Here is a 19,267-nt window from a genome sequence, read left to right as displayed (position 1 = left end):
ATACTTCAACCCCTTTACTAGTTATATTAAGTGGAGTCTTTAAGGAGGCACCCGCTATGAGACACCGCTACTAAAGGTAAACATTTCATATCATGTTACGGCCCATTTACCATAACAGTGCAGCATTGTGTCTGAAGAAACTCTCATCCAGTGTCATCCAGCCTGCAGGCGCTGCTGTGTGATGTGTTCACAGCATGCAGCCTACTCAAAATACTCCTGACCATTAACTAACGTTACCATTTGAACGATGATATGATCCTTAACTTGACTCTTTCAGATGACACCGTCATCAGTTTTGGGGAGCATTGATAGAAAAATAGGAAAATGTTGAAATACATTTCCAGGACAACAAAAGATTTTCCAGGACATTTAGCTTTTTCTCTAATTTTCCATGTGTTTTACATGACTGGAAAATTGGTCAACTATTTTCCAGGTTTTCCAGGACACATAGGAACCCTGCCTCGAAGGGTCAGTACTATCTCGACAGCTTGGTGTTAGTCAGTGGCTTGGATTTGTGGGTCAAATCTGCACAGATTCACTTTGCCCCATAGTCATTTATTTTGCTGCATGATTTTGTTGGTTGAATGGTTTGTTGCTGATGCTTTTTTAGGCCTAATTGTTGTCAGGTTGCCATTTATTGAGCACAAAATATGTTTTTATTTGTTTTTAATTGTTCAAATTAAATTATCCTTCATGCCATAATTTCCCCACTCATTATAACATTTAAAAAATCTCTTCTGTGCACTAAATGTCCCAAATATTATTCCATACACACATTCCAGTTTTTGTCCCAGACTTATTTCTTGGTGGGGTGGAAGCAAACAAGCGAAGTACTTTTTTAACATCACAATCATACAAACCTGCTTTGCTGCAGTCAACACTGAAGCTGTTTTTCTGACCGATGAAGCCCTTGGTCAGGCCCAGGCCCTTGGCCACAACCTTGCTGGCATCTGACTGGGTGGGAGCACCCTGCTGAGAACAGCTGATGGCACGTGTCACAGGGTCGACCATGACAGAAGATGTTTCGTGCATACTGTGGCTCGACACAAGCTTGGAACCTAGAAGGAGATGAATGAAAGGTATTTATGTTCAGTTTAAATCAAATCCTTCCTAAAACACTTTGTTTGGCTGAAATATAAAGATCTTCCTCACCAGTGATCTTGGCTTTGAAGGGGCTTCCAACGATGTGGTAAGGACCGCCGTATTTGATGGAAATTAGATAGTTGCCAGGGGCCATTGGGGTGTATGTGACCCTGTAGCCTTCAGGGCACTCCACACAGTCCATCTTCACCTTGGAGGGCCCATCGATGGTCACAGCTAAAGCACCGGGGCCTGCGCTGCTCGTGTTCACCACAAATTCACATGCAGTGCCTGGAGGCAAACGAGACAGAATATGGAGACAGATGTCAAGTTTAGTAGGGCATGTGGAGAGATTCAGTTCCACTCCCGTGTCATTTTTCTTGTGTCCTGTTGTTTTACCTGTGGTGCCTCCCTCCAGTCCTGGTCCGTAGGCAGACACCATCCCAGGGTCTCCGGCCTGGCCCGTCTCTCCGACTCGGATCTTAAACGGACTACCTGGGATGTGACTTCCATTGAACTTCACATCAATTAGATAGAGACCATTCTCTCTGGGGATGAAGCGCACTGCGTACTTATCTAGACAAACAGTGAGGAGGTTAAAGGTAAGGCACATGAAAACATTTTCTATCAAAAGTCGGTCCCAAATGTGACACCATGTGAGAAGAGGGGAAGTTTGGATGCTGTCGCTATGGTTACCTTGGTCAATCTCAGTGACGCAGCATTCCTCCAGAGCTCCAGATGGGCTGTGGACCTTTGCATCAATCACACCCTTCGCCCCGTTCAGGCTGACAGCAAAGGATGCTGGCTGGTTCACCTTCAAACCCGACTCCTGCTCAACAACATATACTCACACACTCAACACTGGATCACCATTATTTCACTGAAGAACTATCCAACTTTATCTCTGCTGACCTCAACGATCAGCAAACTGTTACTCAATACCCTCTACTAAATAACATCATGATCACCACAGTATCATATTCAGATTACTTATGCTACTATTTGCCTTACCTGGAGGTCGCTAAAAAGGCTAAAGAGGAGGGCTGTGCAGTGAAAAGGGAGAGAGCAGGTATCTGTGTTAGCAGTTCGACAGAAGCAGAAGAGAAGAGAGAGAGACCGTGACATATTTTTGTGAGGAGGAGCAGGTGTTGACTGTTTTATCTGTGAGAATAATTGTATGTTTATGCATATGTGTTTTTGTGTGAGGGCAGGTGAAGATACATATTAATGTATGAAAGTCAGTGTTGTCCATATCCACCAGAAAAAGAAAAACTAATCTAAAAGTTGTGCGGGACAAAAATAAAAAATACTGATGGTGAGTCTGAATTATGGGATGGTTGTTATCAGTTATTTTATCCTGCATGACTTTTTACTTATCCTAAACGGGCTTCCACAGGGTTGTATGTACCTGTGCGAGTGTTTACAGAGACAGAAGAGAAACAGCCCATGTCAGACCTCTTTAACCCTTTAGCGCCCCTTATCACTGTCAGAGGTGGGAGGCTGTTGGGAGCCTTTAGAATGAGGCGCGAGAAACACACACAGTCCTCTAGTATTCCAGAAGCCCTCACACTGTCTGACAATGCAACAGCAGCGCTGATCCTCTCCTGCATCTAATGCTTTCACTCTATCCATCTAGACCTGCCAAACATTTACTGAAACCTAACCATTACACTTCACTTGTGAAATTGCCAAATAAGACACTGTCATCTGTCTTTGTTACCAACTCTACACTATCAACCCCCTCATGAGCTGAATGTTCTGGTGCGTCTGTTATTCAAAACCACAAAAACTGAACTGCTAAATTTTCAGGAAGGTAGACCTTTCCGCAAATCTTTTTCATTGCATTGTTCATGATATCCTGACCAGACTTCTTCAATCTGATATCGCACAAAGTAAAACTATGATCTGCTGCTGCTGCATTGTAGGCAGTGCACTGTGGCCTGGTGTCTGTGCACACGGATGTGTGTGTGTCTCAGAGCCTCACCTGAAGACTGGCAACAGTGAGGCGACGGGCGTCGTCTGATGGCGAGGCCACAGGGACGATGAAGGGGCTGTCAGGGATGTGCTCGTCGTTGAAACGAATCGACACCTCATAGTCTCCTACAGGAGAACAGATTTAAGGTCAGAAAGTCACTACAACAGCCGCACTAACACAAAGACAGTGACCGGACTCAACAACAGACAGACATAGGTTCAAATGCATTAAAGAGCAGTTTACAGCACAAATACAATTTATACTGCAGCACATCCAATCATGTCTCCTCTCACCAGGCTCCTGCACGATGTAGGACACTCCACTGGAGCCGTCCTTGCGGTCCTCAAAGGCGATTTCAGCCTTGCTCGGTCCCTCCACGGCAATGCTGAGACCTCCGGCTCCAGCCTCCCTCGTCCAGATACTGAACTCAGCTACAGACAGCACAGAGGCCAAATTAGAGTCAGGTGCACTGTGTAAAATAACACACACACACACACACACACACACACACACACACACACACACACACACACACACACACACATAAATCATCCAGCCACCACACCAACCTGGTTCTCCAGCCTCTGCTCTCTCCAGGCCTGGTCCTCCAGCACGAACCTTATGAGCCCCGCCTTCTCCCAGGGGGCCGACTGTGAACTGGAAGGGGCTGCCAGGCACATGCTGCCCGTTGTATCTGACACACACAGTGTGCACACCCGTCTCAGTGGGGACAAAACGAATGCAGTAGGTGTTGTTCTCTCCCTCCATAATGTCCGCCTTGTGAATCTGGCCAGAGGGGCTGGTCACCTGAGCTGTCATGTCTGCTATGCTGATCTCTGAAGAGACGGACACACAGACATTTGAATGATTGAAAACACACATGCATAAAGTGAGTTCACTTTAACTAAATGAACGGAGACATTTTAAGAAATATGCTTCATTTTAATGGCTTCACCTCGAAAGCCATTAAGAGTAAATTGTTTTTTTTGTGTAGGCTAACATTAGCTAATGCTAGTCTACGTTAGCTGTCACAGAAGTCAGAAGCAAAAAAAAAAAAAAACACTAGGTGTGTTAAACTGAGCAAAGTAGTGCTGGCTCATGTAATGAAACTTTTCATTGTGTCAGAGGAAGAACATGTTATTTCTTTTTCAAAAGCAGAAGTAGTCTCTCTTTCAAGTCACGCACAGAAAATAAACAAAAGCCGTTGCCCCGATTCAGCAACAACAGGGTTTTCCAAGGTATTCTCTCTATAATTTCAGTGATAATAAATCGTATTAATCACAAGATTTCTGAAGAGTTCTGTAGAGTTTCTACCATGACTACAAAGAGATGCATTGTAATTTCATGATGTCCTGTCACAGTCACCTGGGATCTTAAGACTGAGGTCACACTGGCTGCCAACGTTGGCGACAGATGCTGCTCTCCTCTTCCTGGTGATGCTCTCCTTCATCCTGCCCTCCCCTGTTACCTTCACCGTGAACGCACTCCCTGTGCACATAAAAACACAATGATTGATTCAGTTTAGTCACTCAGAACAGCATTGCTACGCTCTGTCATCCCTGGCTGCTTTCAGGTACGCACCTGGCACATGTTGGTCGGCAAATTTGATGTTAATGATGTAATTTCCTGGTTCAGTGGGGCAGTAGGTGACCTTACAGGTGCCGTCCTCCTGGTCCTCAGTGTTGATGTCCACTTTACTGGGTCCCTCAATGGACAGGCTCAGGCCACCATAGCCTGCGTGGAAGAAATGTGAGAGTAGGAGAAATATGCTGTAAGGATGAGTAAAAAAATAAAATGTACAAATACTTGTTACCAACAACTACCTGCTTCACGAGTGTCGATGATGAACTCAGCCGGCTCAAAGGTCCTGGCCTCGCTCAGGCCCTGGCCACTCACACGCACACGGCTGGCATCACCAATCTCTGACTGGTTGATCATCACAGAAATGGGGCTGTTGGGAATATGGCGATTGTTCTTCTTGATGTTCACCAGGTGTTCTCCAATCTCCTTAGGAACAAACGAGATGCCTGCGACAGACAGATACATAAAGACAGGCTTAGAACAAGATCAGTAATGACAACAGCTGAGACTTTCTCCTTGCTGACATTCGACACACTTACCAACATGTCCGTTACGCAGCACCTTCAGCAGGCAGGGCTCCTCGCGGCCCGAGGGCGTGGTGAGTGAGGCGGTCAGCTGGTTGAGGTCAAGCTCTCCTATGTCCAGTGGGATATCTGCAGCTGAGCCCACCTTCAGATGGGACATCCTCATGGAGTCATCACCTGAAGACACAACAGTGACAGGCCAGTTAGGGCACACACTGAAGGGGAGAAGATAGGATAGGGCAGTGGTTCCCAAACCTTTTCTGCCTTACCCCCTGATGTGTAAATTGATTATATTTTGATCAACTACTGACAATATTTGGAAAACTGGTAGGCCTAAAGAAAGTTTTTGACCCGACTGACAGGGTTCTTACACACAAGTGACTCAGCTGTCTCCTCCCGCACTGAGAGGGAACCCTGGAGAGGGTTACACTTTTTGGTCTTTCTTGACTGCAGATGTTTGATTGGTGAACACCATGGCTTGTTATCTTGCTTACTGAATAAATCTCGACAGGCTCGTATCACAACACTCTTTGTTTTTCCCCCATGTGAATCACATTTATAAACTTTTTTTACAGCAGACATTTTGACTTGATTTTGAATTGATGCCATTTATGAGGGCTCTGTTCCACCAGTTATCACAATGCAAAGCAGTAACACTATTAGTGACACTTGTGTTTGACAAGCCAAAATATGACTCCATTTTCTTTCAACATTTTAACCCTGTTCATGTGTCTGTGTCCCTGCCAGAGACAACTGCCCTCCTGCTTTGGAACCATTGGGAGAAGGAGTTCTTTACAATGTGAATGCTTTGGCAAAGTTACGACTTTCATGTTCCCATTTAACAATCCAGGACTTGAGAATAGATGATATTACCGGTAATCCTAGCAGAGAAGGGGCTGCCAGGGATGTGCTTGTCATTATATTTGACCAGGATGCTGTAGTCTCCTGGCAGGACGGGCAGGTAGGACACAGTGCACGTCCCATCCTGGTTGTCCAAACAGCTGATGTCTGCCTTGGATGGACCCTCAATGGCCAGAGACAGACCACCTACAAGAGCATGCCAGGAACAGATGGTGTTTTTGTGAGATTACATTTGTTTCTTTATCATAACTTGTTGCAGCTGTTCACTTTCGCCCACGTGTAAATTCCAACAATGGACTATAGAATTATTTCCTGGGTGTTTATATGTTTATGTGTGTATATATTTATTTATAATTTCATTTTGTTATTTCGTTATGCAACCCTGTGTTGTATAGCGACAAATAAATCACCTTGTTACATCTTTATGATTAATACAGTTAGAGGTAAAACAAATCAGTGTGTGATGTTGGGGCTTCTGCAGATTACAGCAGACGAGCTGTATGGAGCCATTTGATGTTTTTTTGGTTGTTTTTTCCATTTTAAATATGCTTATTTCTTAGTCGCTTTCCAAAGATACGGCAGTCTAACCTGCAGTTTCTAGCAGTACCTGTCTAATCATGATATTATCGGCCAGTTTATCTAACCTGTTACAAAAGTATGACAATAAACTGAATTTGTATTATGCAAGACACATGTCAGTGTGAGTGGACAATGAAGTGTGATCTCTCTACAACAGCTGCTGCTACAGCCAGGTGTATAATGCCATATGACTGCTTCTTACCCTCTCCAGCATCTTTAGTGTTAACAGTGAAGACAGCAGGCTTGTTGACAGTCCCATGAATGAGGCCGGGGCCATAGGCACTAACATTACCACTGTTCATGTAGTCCACATAGAACTGCAAAGGACTTCCTGTGAATGACAACAGTGGGAAGAAGAAGAGCAGGAGACGTCACTTATCATGCACCTCACAAACATCTCTTGTATTTCTGTAAACACCTCAGACGGACGTTGTACCTGGGATGTGGATGCCATCATATTTGATGTCCATCTCGTGCAGGCCAGCCTCAGTGGGAGCATACTTGACAGTAACAGTGCCGTCCTTGTTGTCCGTGATGTCAGGCTTGGCCACCTTGCCAGATGGCATTCGGACGTCACCTTTAGCAGAAGACAGAAACACACAGTGTGGTGAAGAGCATGGATAACTGTCTGAACCTGCCGGGCCATGGGTCAGGCTGCGACAAAAATTTAGAAATGATGTTCAGGTCAGGTCTGGCTTGTCGCCTCAAAGATATAAAATATATGTAAATATAATTTATTTTGTATCCTTGTGCATAGAACAGTGCCATTTCGAGGTAATCTACACCGTACATGCCTGTAATCAGGGTAACCAGGCAAGCTGTAACAAGCCTAACTCCATGAAGAGTCCCTGTGAGAGAGCGAACACTTTACATAGATTCACTGGGCGTGGCCAAGATATTCGGCCGAAGTGGATCAAGAATATCATGATTATTATCATAGCCATTGTTGAATAAATTAATATCAATATTATTGTAATTTTGAGCCCTTGTGAGTGACCTGTAGTTGGCATTTTGTTGCCAGGTGATTAATTAAATGATCTTGAATACATACTCATCAAATGTTTTATTTTTTTTACTAATATAACTGTTCTGTAATAATGGATTATGCTAGACAGCAGGTAGAGTAACATTAATATATTACACAATACTTACATACATCACTTGAAATGTGCAGGCTGCAGCAGACACTACTTGCCACAGCAGTAATAACAGCAAGGCTTGATGTCTGAATAAATAACTCTGTCAACGAGTCGTCTATAAAAAAGCCAAACAACTCAGCACTGACGTTCAATGAATAATTGCAATTGAGATGATACGCTGTCTCTTGCAGTCTCATTGTTGTAACGGGGCAGGTTTTTAGAACGTTGCAGACTGGCACATTCCAAGTAGTTCCAACTTTCAACTCGTCTTGTCACAAATCTTTGGTGCGAACAGGGTAAAAGAAAATAGAAAATGCCTTGAACACCTCAAGGCGAGTTGGGATGGGGCTTGTTTACTACTCTCTGGAACTCGGTCAGGTTGTAGTGCTCACAACACGGAAATCATCACTACAGACTGCTGTAGACTGCTGATGTTACCTGTGATCTCTCCCTTCTGGATGGTGAATGGGATGACCAGGTCAAATGGTCTCAGCCCTGCCACATCCAGACCATTCATTCCCATTGGTCTGTCCGTTGCCTGGGAGACAGTGGGCAGAGGTCAGACACTGTGTGGAGGTCGGGATGATGGGTGTGGTTACAGTAAGAGCATATGTCACAGATGCAGTCAACAGTGCAGGACAGAGGGGTACAGGCTTCCACACACCAACAAACAAAATGGGAAGAGACAATCATGAGATGAAATGATTGACAATGGAGATGACAATGGTGATCATGGTCAGGATGATGACATCGACACACACTGTGAGAGAGAATGAGATGAGGACAAAAACACTGGTAGGACAAGGGAGAGTAAAGAAGTTAGCCATTTTTAAAATGTGGAGCAGCTGACACGTCCACATTGATGAGTCTCAAAATGGCTGGTTTTGTCTCCTAAGCAAGTTGACATACAGACAGGCTGCACAATCATCAATGGAAAATATTTTATTCCCAAATTATTCAAAATATTTCCGATGTTGCAGAATTGAAACTGCGCGTGTGCACATGATTTTAGTAGTGCGACACTCATGAGAAGAATATTCGTGTTTTGAAATTGTGCAGCTCTGTTGCACTGTCCATGTGTGTAATGAATCCTGTTTATGAGGTGATGGGAGGTAAATGAGAGAAAAAGCCCCTCAGAGTTGAAACACCTGCAATGAGAGACAGCAGACACTGATGCAGGCTGATGACAATGATGTAGACAAGAGAGAGGGGTAACAGAGGAAGCTGAACAAAAATTGAGTTGAGAGGGACGAGAGAAGCTGGAGGCAGAGGTTTTAGGTACCCAGGGCTGTTGAGCGTAGTACTGGGGCATTTGGCTCTGCTGCATGAGCTGGTCTGATGGAGCTCCTTCCAGCGCCTGAAGGGGGCGGGAGATGGTAAGGGGGTGGGTAGGGGATGGAAAGGGTCAAACAGATGGAAGGGATTGGTGGGGAATAAAACAGTAGTCAGAGTGATTCAAAAAAATGTCTGACGCCACCAGGAGCCAATCATGAAGCTTCTGTAAGGAGAAACAGTGTCAAGGATCTTTGGTCCACACAGCATCTCTCACTGACACTTTAACACCAAACACAAGCAGAGCTAAGTGTGTTGATTGCTCTGTTTGTCTCCTAAGGAAACATCAGCTGTTTCTCTGGAATGTTTCTCCTGAATGATGGAATCATTAAGTTTGGTTTAGACCCTAACCCAATAACTAAGACTAATTAGCCCGTAATCATAGAATTCATCAGTCTATAGACTACACTAGTACAAGTTCCATCTTTCTATCTTTTTTTGTCCCGGCAGCCATGCAAAAGATTCTGACACACAGGTTTCTTATTTAGAAAGTAGTGTCTTCATTTAGTTGTGCCAAGTGTTTGTCTTTGTTCTAGTACAATACTGACCATCATTATTATCATTATGTGCTATTATGTGACATAAGACTTGTCATAAGATTTGCCTTGGATTTGATCATGAAAAGTGACTCTTCTGTTGTCTTCTTCTCTGTATCTGAGTGTAAAATCCATCTTTATGCAGATGATACTGTTTTACACTGTGTTGCTGATACTGTCCAATGAGCCCCTGAGAAATCACAACATTACTTTAATGCACTTCAAAATGTACCTATTTTTATAATGCTTAACAAAAATCTAACAAAATTCTCGCCGTTCTTCAGATTTAGTGACATACATTACAATAATGTATAATGTAATGTAATATAATAATGACTGGAGCTGGAGGGGAAATGTACTTCATGAACATAACGTTACAGAGAGGAGAGGGGAAAAAGAAGAGAGAGAACCAGAGTCTCTGCTGAGTGCTGACTTCACTCAGAGGTTCACCTCAATTCAAACACAGACAGACAGACAGACAGACAGACAGACAGACAGACCCTCGGTGCATGCTGATGCTCTGATGCATACCGAACCGTGGGAAAACTGTACCGTTGCATCCCTACTCATATTAGCGACAAGTGACCAAATGAAAGGCACTGTTACATTGAATAAATTTGGATTTCTCTGGTTTGAACATTGTTGGAAACATTTGGAGTAATGTAAGTACACAACTCAACAACATATGGAACGGTCTTGCTGTTTTTAGATATTTTAATGCAAACTCAGATGTTATATCTAATGTAACCTTTTTCTGCCTGCCTGTGATTGCTTTAACCGAGTCTGCACCTTGTTTATCATCAGTTTTCCTGTTTTGTTCATTCACTCTGTCAGTTGTTGTATAGTCAGCCAACCTGCCCAGTATGAATAAAGGGTTCACTCACCGTAACCTGGAAGGGACTGTTAGGGATGTGCTCTCCTCCAAAACGGACGCAGATGACATACTCGCCCGGCTGTGGGGCCGTGTAGAAGATGTCGAATGTGCCATCCTCATTTTCAACAACGTCCACGTCGAGCTCTGCCCCCTCTGGCGTGCACACACTGCATGTCACCTTGCCTTTCCCAGCAGCCTTAGCGTCCACTGTGATGACTGTCTGTTCGCCGATCTGGATTGTTGGGCCAACACCGGCACCTTAGAGTTGGGAGGACAGGGTCAGTGGTGAGGTAGAAACACATGCACGCACACACACACACACACACACACACACGCACACACACACACACACACACACGCACACGCACACGCACACATACACACACCACATTCAGCATGCACATTCCACAACCATGAGACCAGGTTAAAGTTGAATGAGATCTAGTCATGTTATTTCCATCTACTGTGTGCTGTTACCAATGACTCATATGTTATCATCAAACAGGTTCCATGAGGACTGAAAACTAGATTAGCCATTTCCACCATGCCATCCTACCTACTCTGTTAGTCCATTAGTTTGTCCAATAAGAGTAGACAGAGACAACAGTTATGAGAGTGGAAGTGAGAGTGAGATGAGAGGAAACAAGGTATGGGAGAGAGAACTAAAAGAGAAGAAAAAGTAAAGTGAGGGATAGAGAATGGCATAGCATATTGAAAGCTGGTGCCAATATACTCCATGCTGACAGAAAAGACAGGAAAGTGGGAGTAGTTCCTCGACATTCTGAAGTTGTTCAGTAGGCTTACCTAAACCGTGACCGCCGATTGAGACTGATAATAGGAACGGTGAGAAGCAGGGGAGCGAGAAAAAAAACAGTGACAAATAAAAGACAGTCAGGTGGGGGTGGGGGTGGTGGGAGGCAATTATTGTGCTTCAATCACTTGGATGAAAACAAATGGTGGTGGAGGAGAGTGAAGCAGGTAGTGGTGGTGGGGGGTCTGTGTGTGTGTATAGCGGGGGCTCGGGTCAGGGAAAGTGTAACTGAGGAGCACAGCATGAGGAACACAACGTGACAATGCATGAAAAATGAGACAGGAGCAGCAGGTACGCTGACAGATGTAACCTTAAATGGCTGATATTTTCCACAGATGTTTTGTCTTTTCAAAATCTGCTCTGAGGAGATCTGACCAGAAATAAGTCGAGCTGAGTTATAACAGGAGATTATGGTTTGTGATTACTGTAAATGGCACACAGTGCGGCTTGGAAATAAAATTCTTTCTGATGAATTATAATTAGTGCTCAACATAAGTGTTATTTTCATTCATTAAACACTAAACAGGGAATTATCCATTTAATTTAGAGGAATAGTTTCACATGTTAGGACAGACATTCACTTTCTGGTTGGGAGTTTGATGAACAGTTCCATAACTCTCTTGTATGAAAGAGCGTACTGTACGTCTGTAGAGTGTATGAATGCTATGAAGCTGGATTTGGCAGCCGCTAGCTTAGCATAAAAACTGGAAGTGGTCTATCTCTGTCCAAAGGTACATAAATCCACCAATCAGCACCTCTAAAGCTCACTAATTAATCTGTTGTGTCTCATTTGTTTATACCAGAAATAGACATCTCTTTTGGCTTTAACTTGGTATTCTAAAGTACATACTGATGTCCAACCCATATGTGTGTCCTCTTACCACCAGGACTTGAGACGGTTCAAAGCCAGCATTGTTTCTACTAGATCAGCAAGTAACAAAACCTGCCTGCTTATTAATACAACCGGCTGTTTTACTCTGCCTTTTCACAGGACTGAGATCAGGGTTTCTTGATCGCACTGGGAGTCCTACAGTTGTTTTTTGCTTTGGACAGTAGCCAGGCTGCTGGCTGCAGCAATGTTGCCAACGCTGTGGCACCAACAGTAACACCACATGTAAATGCTACAGGGGAGGGGTGAAAAGCTGTCTAGTTCTGCTTTAACCAAAATGTGAAGACAACAAATTGTGGTTTTCATAAGGTCTGAATAAATAAGATATAACGGTTGGCCGTTGCTTCCAGTCTTTATACAAAGCTAAGCTGCTACCACTTCATATTTGACGGACAGATCTGAGAGTTAACAACCTTCTGGAGGAAGGGAGATCCCGAGGTGCATTTCCTAATATGTCAAACTATTCCTTAAACTTTAAAACTGGGCGAAAATGGGATAAAACATAAATAAAATAATAATAATAATAATAATAATAATAATAATAACAACAATAGTTTAGTTTAATGTTTGTTTTGGTAATTATTTGGAGGGGTAAATGAGACTCCTTTGTGTTTTTCTATTGTGTCATTGTGAGCCGTCATTGTTGCAATAGGACCATTTTAACTATAAAATGTGTTCAACAGCAACAGGAATAACAACATGAAAATTGGGGGTGTATTGTGCATACCATTCAAATGTATTATCATGCAGAATGACTTTAACTCCTGACCATCAATACTATCGATTTTGAATCAAATGATATTGAAGTTAGAGCATTACTTCCTCTTCAAGGTAAAACAAAATGTATGAGTAGGATTTGTGTAACAATATGTAAGGAGGTCGAACAGTCCTTGACATACCTGTTACAGTGCATTTGCTGGCATCTCCGGTCGGCAGGGCCCTGATACGGTAGGGTGAGTATGGGATCTCATCTCCTCCGTACTTAATGAGGATGGTGTATCTGCCAGTCATGTCCGGCACATAGGACACCAGGTAGGTCCCATCATGGTTGTCACGGATGTTGGCCTTCTTAGGCTTCCCCTCTGGGTCCTGTCGGGGGGGAAAGTTACCAAAAGTTTGAAAACAGTACCCATTAACCAAGTATTTCATTTTCATTTTTATTATGTTTGTCACATGTGAGCACTCACAGTGATCTGCACGGCCAACAGTCCCTCGCCTGCGTCTTTAGCATCAATGGTGAACTCAACGGGCAGAGATGCGGGCACCCCAGTGGTGTTGAGGCCGGGTCCGCTGGCACGCACCTTACTGGCATCATGGGTGGGGAGCACCTTCACCTTGTAGGGGCTGACAGAGGGTGAGAGGAGAAACTGCATAAACACAAACTGAGGAGGAACAAATACAGAGATTGTTGGATGATGTGGATGTGTGCTTTAGTGTGTTACCTGCGCGGTATCTCCTCGTCAGCGTACAATACATTAATGGAATACGGTCCCTCTCTGGTGGGAACATAGTTGACTGTGTGAGTCTGGTCACCGTTATCCACCACTTCCACAGGCTCCACCACACCTACACAAGCACACAAACACACACACACAAACACAAGCACACACAGAAACAGACACACAAAAACAGACACACGCACATACAAACACAGAAACAGAAGGAAGTTAAGTGTTGTAATTCTTGCTCGGGATTTGTTTTTATACCCGAGCATTTATCAGGAATAGAGAAGCTTAAGAAACACTGGAACACACACTTACCTTTGGGTCCTTGTACGCGGACCTGCAGGGGGGCCACGCCAGCTTTAGAGGCATCTACTGTGAATGCCTGAGGAATGTTGGCCCTGACATTGTTGCCCAGGCCTGGACCCTGACACTTCACCTTGGTACTGTCCACTGTGTCACTGACTGGCACCGAGAATGGACTACCTGCATGGACAAAAGGTCAGAAAGTTGTTTTTTTAAATGTCTTCTGAAGTGTCCTAGCAGTTTACAAGCTCACATAGTTAAGTTTTATAAACGTCATCATATGAAAAACCCTCTCTCATTGTTCCCATCTTTACACTGTCAGACCTGAGCTGCTGAGAGACAACAGAGGTATATTCACTGTACTCCTGTCCACTCAGGAAAAGGAACCACACTTCTAATGTGGGATAGAATGTAACCAGATTAATTAATGTTAAACATCTGACAGTAATCTGGAAATGTTTTTTTTATCTTTCCCACCTTTGATGGGTTGTCCTCCATAGGTGACGTTGAGGTTGTATGTGCCAGGCTCGTATGGGATGTACTCCACACTGCAGCTGCCATCCTTGTTATCAGTGCAGGACATTTTGGCCTCTGATGGACCCTCCATTGCCAGACCAAGACCACCTGTACCTGCTCCTCTGCAGGGGGAATGATGGACATAAAATAAAAAAGAAGGAAACACCTCAGTGACATCTGCGCTGTCCACCTTGAACTCTTCCAAGTCAATGTTTTGTTCACTTACCGGGTTTCCACTGTAAACTTGTTGGGCTTATTGGTGGTACCGCATTTCAGGCCAGGACCATGCACACGAACACGAGCTGGGTCACAGCCTTCAGTGACGGCAACACGGAATGGACTTTTAGGCACTGGAGATCCCTCATAGCAAACCTCCACATTGTGTGGGCCTGAAGCATACACACAATATGAGCACCAATCCAAACTCATGAAATGGAGAATCCAATAACAAGCCTTCAAATTCTGCACACGCCGTGACTTTTGAACTCACCCTCCTCATAGGGAGTGTACTCTACACTGTAGGTGCCATCTCGCAGGTCGGTGATCAGGGCGTCTGTACGGCTGCCAGACGGGTTGCTGATGAGGGTTTTGACATGGTCGCCTCCAGTCTGTGTGAGAGCACGAGCGTCCACAGTAAAGTCGGTCGTCGCCTCACGGAAAACACCTAAAAAAAGGACAGGGAACGTACAGCATGTAGGTGAAGTGTCCATGAGCTTGTAAAGGCTTAGATTACACTGAGGGATGCACCATTCCAACACCAGTACTAAATCTGAACACCACACTTTGTGGAACTCGTTTTTTTATGTAGGGCTACATGAGGTCAGGGATAGCTGCGCTGTGTCAAAAAGGTATTGACAAATAAATGTTTAATGTGATACCCGGTCTGTTTTCTAAGGCCAGTATCAGCCATGACACCACATAATGTTTGAACATAAAACCACATCTGAAGTATGCAGCAGGTAATTTACCTTTGCCCTCCACTCCTGGTCCGAACACACGCACCCCACTGGCGTCCACTGCAGGCTCCACGTTGAGCCGAGCGGGGAAGTTGGGCACATCCTGGCCACCGTAGCGGATGGTGAGAGTGTATGAGCCAGGGTAGAGAGGGATGTAGGTGATTGTGTATGTCCCATCTCCATTGTCCTGTATGTGAACCTCGGCCTCAGTGCCGCTGTCCGAGATGATCTCGATGGTCAGATCAGCTGGGCCAGCGTTGGTACAGTCCACAATGAATTCCCCTTTTTCCCCAACCTTGGCGCGCTCCAAGCCTGGGCCAGAGCAGCGTACCTGACAGGAGAGGCAAGAAGGGACAGAGATAAATGATTAATGCCTTCAAGTGCGTCAGCAACAAAATTACTTTGAAATTAATTTATATGTCATAGATTTTTCATACATTGACAGTAACTGTGACTGACCTTGGAGGGATCTGAGACAGGGTAAGCTGTAGGATTGAAGGGTGATCCAGGGATTGGCACTCCATCATAAGTCAATTCAACCTGGTAAGGCCCCGTCTCCCGGGGGATGAACTTCACCTGACTGGTCTCTGGGCTCAGGCCTGGCTCAACCTTGAACCAGAAATATTAGCATTGAAACAGGATTTAAAAACATAGATATTAACAGCATCAAATGTTAGAGATGCGAGAAATGTAAGATATTTGTTGCATTATAAAAATCAAGGCAATTCTGAGCTTCTAAAGAAATGTTGTCAGAATAAAGAAATTCAATCATATGCCATACCTTGCTGGCAACTGGCTTCCCTGATGGCCCCGTCACCTTGGCAGCTACCTTGCCCTGACCGCCAGCACCCTTTGATTTGACAGTCACTTCCTGGTCTTTGCCAACAGTCATCTCTAGAATAACAATTCACACAGAGCAAAGCGACTGGTTGGAAAAGGACTATTCCAGATAATCCATGATAGGTGTTTAATGTAGGCAACCATGAAAAGAAATAATTGATGAAAACACATGGTAAATATTTGAGGTTAGCCCAAATTTTTACTTACAACTCAGTAACTCATAATCATTATTATCTATAATGCATGTTTCATCCTTTTCCTGTCAGCAATGGGCTTCCATACAAACAGGAGAAATGGTATAGTTCAAGAGTAAAACAAGATCATTTTCACACTGTATCCTGGAAAGAATGAAACCAATGACTGAACAGAAACTCCTCAGCTCTGGTTATGTACCGTATGTTCAACAAAAGATCAAAAGGTGACAGGAGAGTACGTACTGTCTCCCAGGCCTGTGATGTTGATCTTGCTGAGGTCCACTGTGGGGGCCACAGCAACATTAAAGGGGCTCTTGGGAATGTGATCTCCACCATAGGTCACAGCAACTCCAAGAGGACCCTGAGGCAGAAACGACAGGAGGAAGATAGATGTGATCATACAAACTATTATGTGGGAAAAGGTGTAAGTTCAAAAACTGTAAGTTCAAGGTGCTGCCTGAACTTCCAGCATAACCTAAGAACCAACTTGAAACAGTAACAGCTCACAAATCCAGCCTGTTTCTGAGTGACCAAGGAAATGACAGTTTCTGAACTTTCTGAAGATCAAAACATTTGCACAAATAAACTATGATTGTTCCCAAAACACTTGAATACATTGTGAAGAGATTTAGCTACTATTCGTATTCATTTTATCCACAGATAGCATAAAAATGTCCATGATTGAATCCAGATGAGAGAAAAGTTTGACATGTCCATCTTGCTCTGCTGTCTGTGCCTGAATCCTCCGTCTCTTTGCTGTCCTCAGGTCTAGAGTCCTGCTAAGCAGTTTCAGTTCTGTTGATCATTTTGGCATTGCTCCCTACCATAATTCGCTCAGAGCTCCTACTCCACTAGCTGCACAGCTAACCGAGCTAACTAAGCTAATGGCAGCTACAGTTAGTGGTTACTGTAGTGATATGCTGCCTGCTATTTGTTTGTAGTATGAATTTGACAGGTGAACTATTGTTACATAGTGCACTGTTAAACTGTACGCAAACAAAAAGTTGTGGTTTCATTCAAAACTAATGGGCTCCAGGGAGTCACTGCACCAGGTCAGTGAGAGCTGATTTCAGCCCACTCCCTGTGAAACCACAACTTTTTTTTTTTATTACCGTTATTTCCTGTTAGTTCACGAGGCATGTAATTTACTATCTTAACACTGAGCACACAGACATGAGTTTTTTGGGATTTATCCTGATATTCTCATCTAACTCTGGGTAAAAAAAAGTGTTTCTGCCAATTTGTCTGTTCTTTAAATGTGTGTGTGTAGAAAGAGGCGTGGAGGAGACTGCAGCACTAAAGAAACAGGATGTGTTTACGTATCAAAATATGTATCCGCATGATTCTCCCATTGTACCTGCTGCACAGGTGTGTATTTCACAGTGTGTGTGTTGTCATGGTTGTTGATGATTTCAAAGTCTTTGACAGCCTCTCCTTTGGCTGGGCCGCTGAAGTTGCAATCCAGGTTGGCCTTTCCTGCTCCTTTGGTGCTCACAGTGAAATGAGTGGGCTTATTCAATTCAACACCTGAGAGAGAAAGAGCAGTTCATGAGTTCACATGAGTCAGGACTGCAATTCAGTTAGAATTCCCCTCAACTAGAAGTTTAGTTTAACCTCCTTACCACTGCGGCTGAGTCCTGGCCCCTCTGCCTTGACTTTGCTAGCATCATGAGAAGGATCCACTTTGATCCTGATGGGCGTCATTGGAATAGCCTAAACAACCAACACGAACATCTTAACAGACAGAATACACTCAATCCTACAAAGGCACATTCTGCTGTCAGTCACGCTACAAAAAATACATGACTTCAACTCACCTGGTCAGCAAACAGGACCATGATGGTGTAGCTGCCTGCTCCAGGTGGAGTGTATTTGACGGTGAATGTGTCGTTGTCATTTCTAATTATGTCAAAGTCGATATCTGCCTCTGCAGGGCCCACCACTCCCGGGGCACACTTGATTCCTATACTGATGTCACCTGAGGACAGAGACAAAAGTCAACCAAACACAGGAATCATTTCAGCTGCTCTGGCAAACCGAAACAATGGGCTGAAAGACGCTCAGTAAGGCTGAACTGCAGAGTTGGGTGATATGCAACAGCTTTAAGTGGCCTTACCTTGACCAGCCTCTGCGCAGTCAACAGTGAAGTATGTTGGCTCGAAGGCCTTCAGGCCGGTCTTGGCCACCCCAGGTCCTGACACCTTCACCTTGTTTGGATGACAGCCTGCTCCGATATTCATCTGTGGTTGAAAACAGAGCAGCTACAGAAACTGTTCCCTGATAAACTGTTGATGTGAACTGCAGCAGAAACAAACTCCCTCCACGTGTACTCACTCTGAACGGGCTGTCGGGGATGTTGACTCCTCCCCAGGAGACCATGGCAGTGTGTTTCACAGGTTTACGTGGGGTGTAAGAACAGGCGTAGGTGCCATTGCCATTATCCTTAACCTGTACATCCACAGGAGTACCTTCACCATCCTGTGCAGATATGGAAAACACAAGAATTAAATAGGACAATAGTTTAAACAGGAGGTGTTGGAGGGACTGGATCAGGGCCAGATGACCCTACACATGCAGTACATTTCTACTCATATGCTGAATCACATACAGCCCTACCTGAGCCACAATCTTCAGAGGAGCCTTTCCTCCTTGCTTGGCATCAACAGTGAACTCAGTAGGCTTTCCAACAGCCAAACCACTGCTCTGAAGGCCTGGACCATATGCCTTCACCTGGAATAACACATTCATAGAAATTTAGGGAAATTTATCGTAACACTAAAAGAGATAAGAGTTTTACATTGTATGCATGTTCTGTTGCAGTGTCCCTGGTCA

The 19,267-nt window shown here is 44.2% G+C and overlaps 1 protein-coding gene across 4 annotated transcripts in view; it reads right to left on the bottom strand.

Annotated features, from left to right (window-relative positions):
* flna (filamin A, alpha (actin binding protein 280)) overlaps positions 1–19,267 on the bottom strand; it is a 52,977-nt gene that overhangs the window by 2,516 nt on the left and 31,194 nt on the right. The window contains exons 14-48 of one of the 4 annotated variants that reach the window (XM_084367436.1): positions 19,052–19,165; positions 18,770–18,913; positions 18,552–18,675; positions 18,253–18,413; positions 18,058–18,148; positions 17,793–17,962; positions 16,679–16,796; positions 16,183–16,295; positions 15,861–16,010; positions 15,414–15,732; positions 14,936–15,109; positions 14,672–14,834; positions 14,407–14,567; positions 13,942–14,109; positions 13,624–13,747; positions 13,369–13,525; positions 13,081–13,270; positions 11,286–11,309; positions 10,492–10,739; positions 9,022–9,096; positions 8,178–8,277; positions 7,037–7,177; positions 6,803–6,931; positions 6,034–6,207; positions 5,176–5,337; positions 4,879–5,082; positions 4,637–4,789; positions 4,421–4,543; positions 3,625–3,891; positions 3,349–3,486; positions 3,065–3,180; positions 1,777–1,909; positions 1,480–1,656; positions 1,153–1,371; positions 861–1,058 (exon numbers count right to left, since the gene is read on the bottom strand). In XM_084367436.1, the coding sequence (XP_084223562.1) occupies positions 861–1,058; positions 1,153–1,371; positions 1,480–1,656; positions 1,777–1,909; positions 3,065–3,180; positions 3,349–3,486; positions 3,625–3,891; positions 4,421–4,543; positions 4,637–4,789; positions 4,879–5,082; positions 5,176–5,337; positions 6,034–6,207; positions 6,803–6,931; positions 7,037–7,177; positions 8,178–8,277; positions 9,022–9,096; positions 10,492–10,739; positions 11,286–11,309; positions 13,081–13,270; positions 13,369–13,525; positions 13,624–13,747; positions 13,942–14,109; positions 14,407–14,567; positions 14,672–14,834; positions 14,936–15,109; positions 15,414–15,732; positions 15,861–16,010; positions 16,183–16,295; positions 16,679–16,796; positions 17,793–17,962; positions 18,058–18,148; positions 18,253–18,413; positions 18,552–18,675; positions 18,770–18,913; positions 19,052–19,165 (5,422 nt within the window). The remainder of the gene's footprint in view (positions 1–860; positions 1,059–1,152; positions 1,372–1,479; positions 1,657–1,776; positions 1,910–3,064; positions 3,181–3,348; positions 3,487–3,624; positions 3,892–4,420; positions 4,544–4,636; positions 4,790–4,878; positions 5,083–5,175; positions 5,338–6,033; positions 6,208–6,802; positions 6,932–7,036; positions 7,178–8,177; positions 8,278–9,021; positions 9,097–10,491; positions 10,740–11,285; positions 11,310–13,080; positions 13,271–13,368; positions 13,526–13,623; positions 13,748–13,941; positions 14,110–14,406; positions 14,568–14,671; positions 14,835–14,935; positions 15,110–15,413; positions 15,733–15,860; positions 16,011–16,182; positions 16,296–16,678; positions 16,797–17,792; positions 17,963–18,057; positions 18,149–18,252; positions 18,414–18,551; positions 18,676–18,769; positions 18,914–19,051; positions 19,166–19,267) is intronic. The other 3 variants (XM_084367438.1, XM_084367437.1, XM_084367439.1) reach the window with 3 other exon arrangements.

The sequence above is a fragment of the Pagrus pagrus genome (assembly GCF_965226575.1).
Source record: "Pagrus pagrus genome assembly, chromosome: 11".
Classification (NCBI taxonomy): Eukaryota; Metazoa; Chordata; class Actinopteri; order Spariformes; family Sparidae; genus Pagrus; species Pagrus pagrus.
Note: the sequence above shows the minus strand (reverse complement) of the source record. Positions and strands in the feature narration are given on the sequence as shown.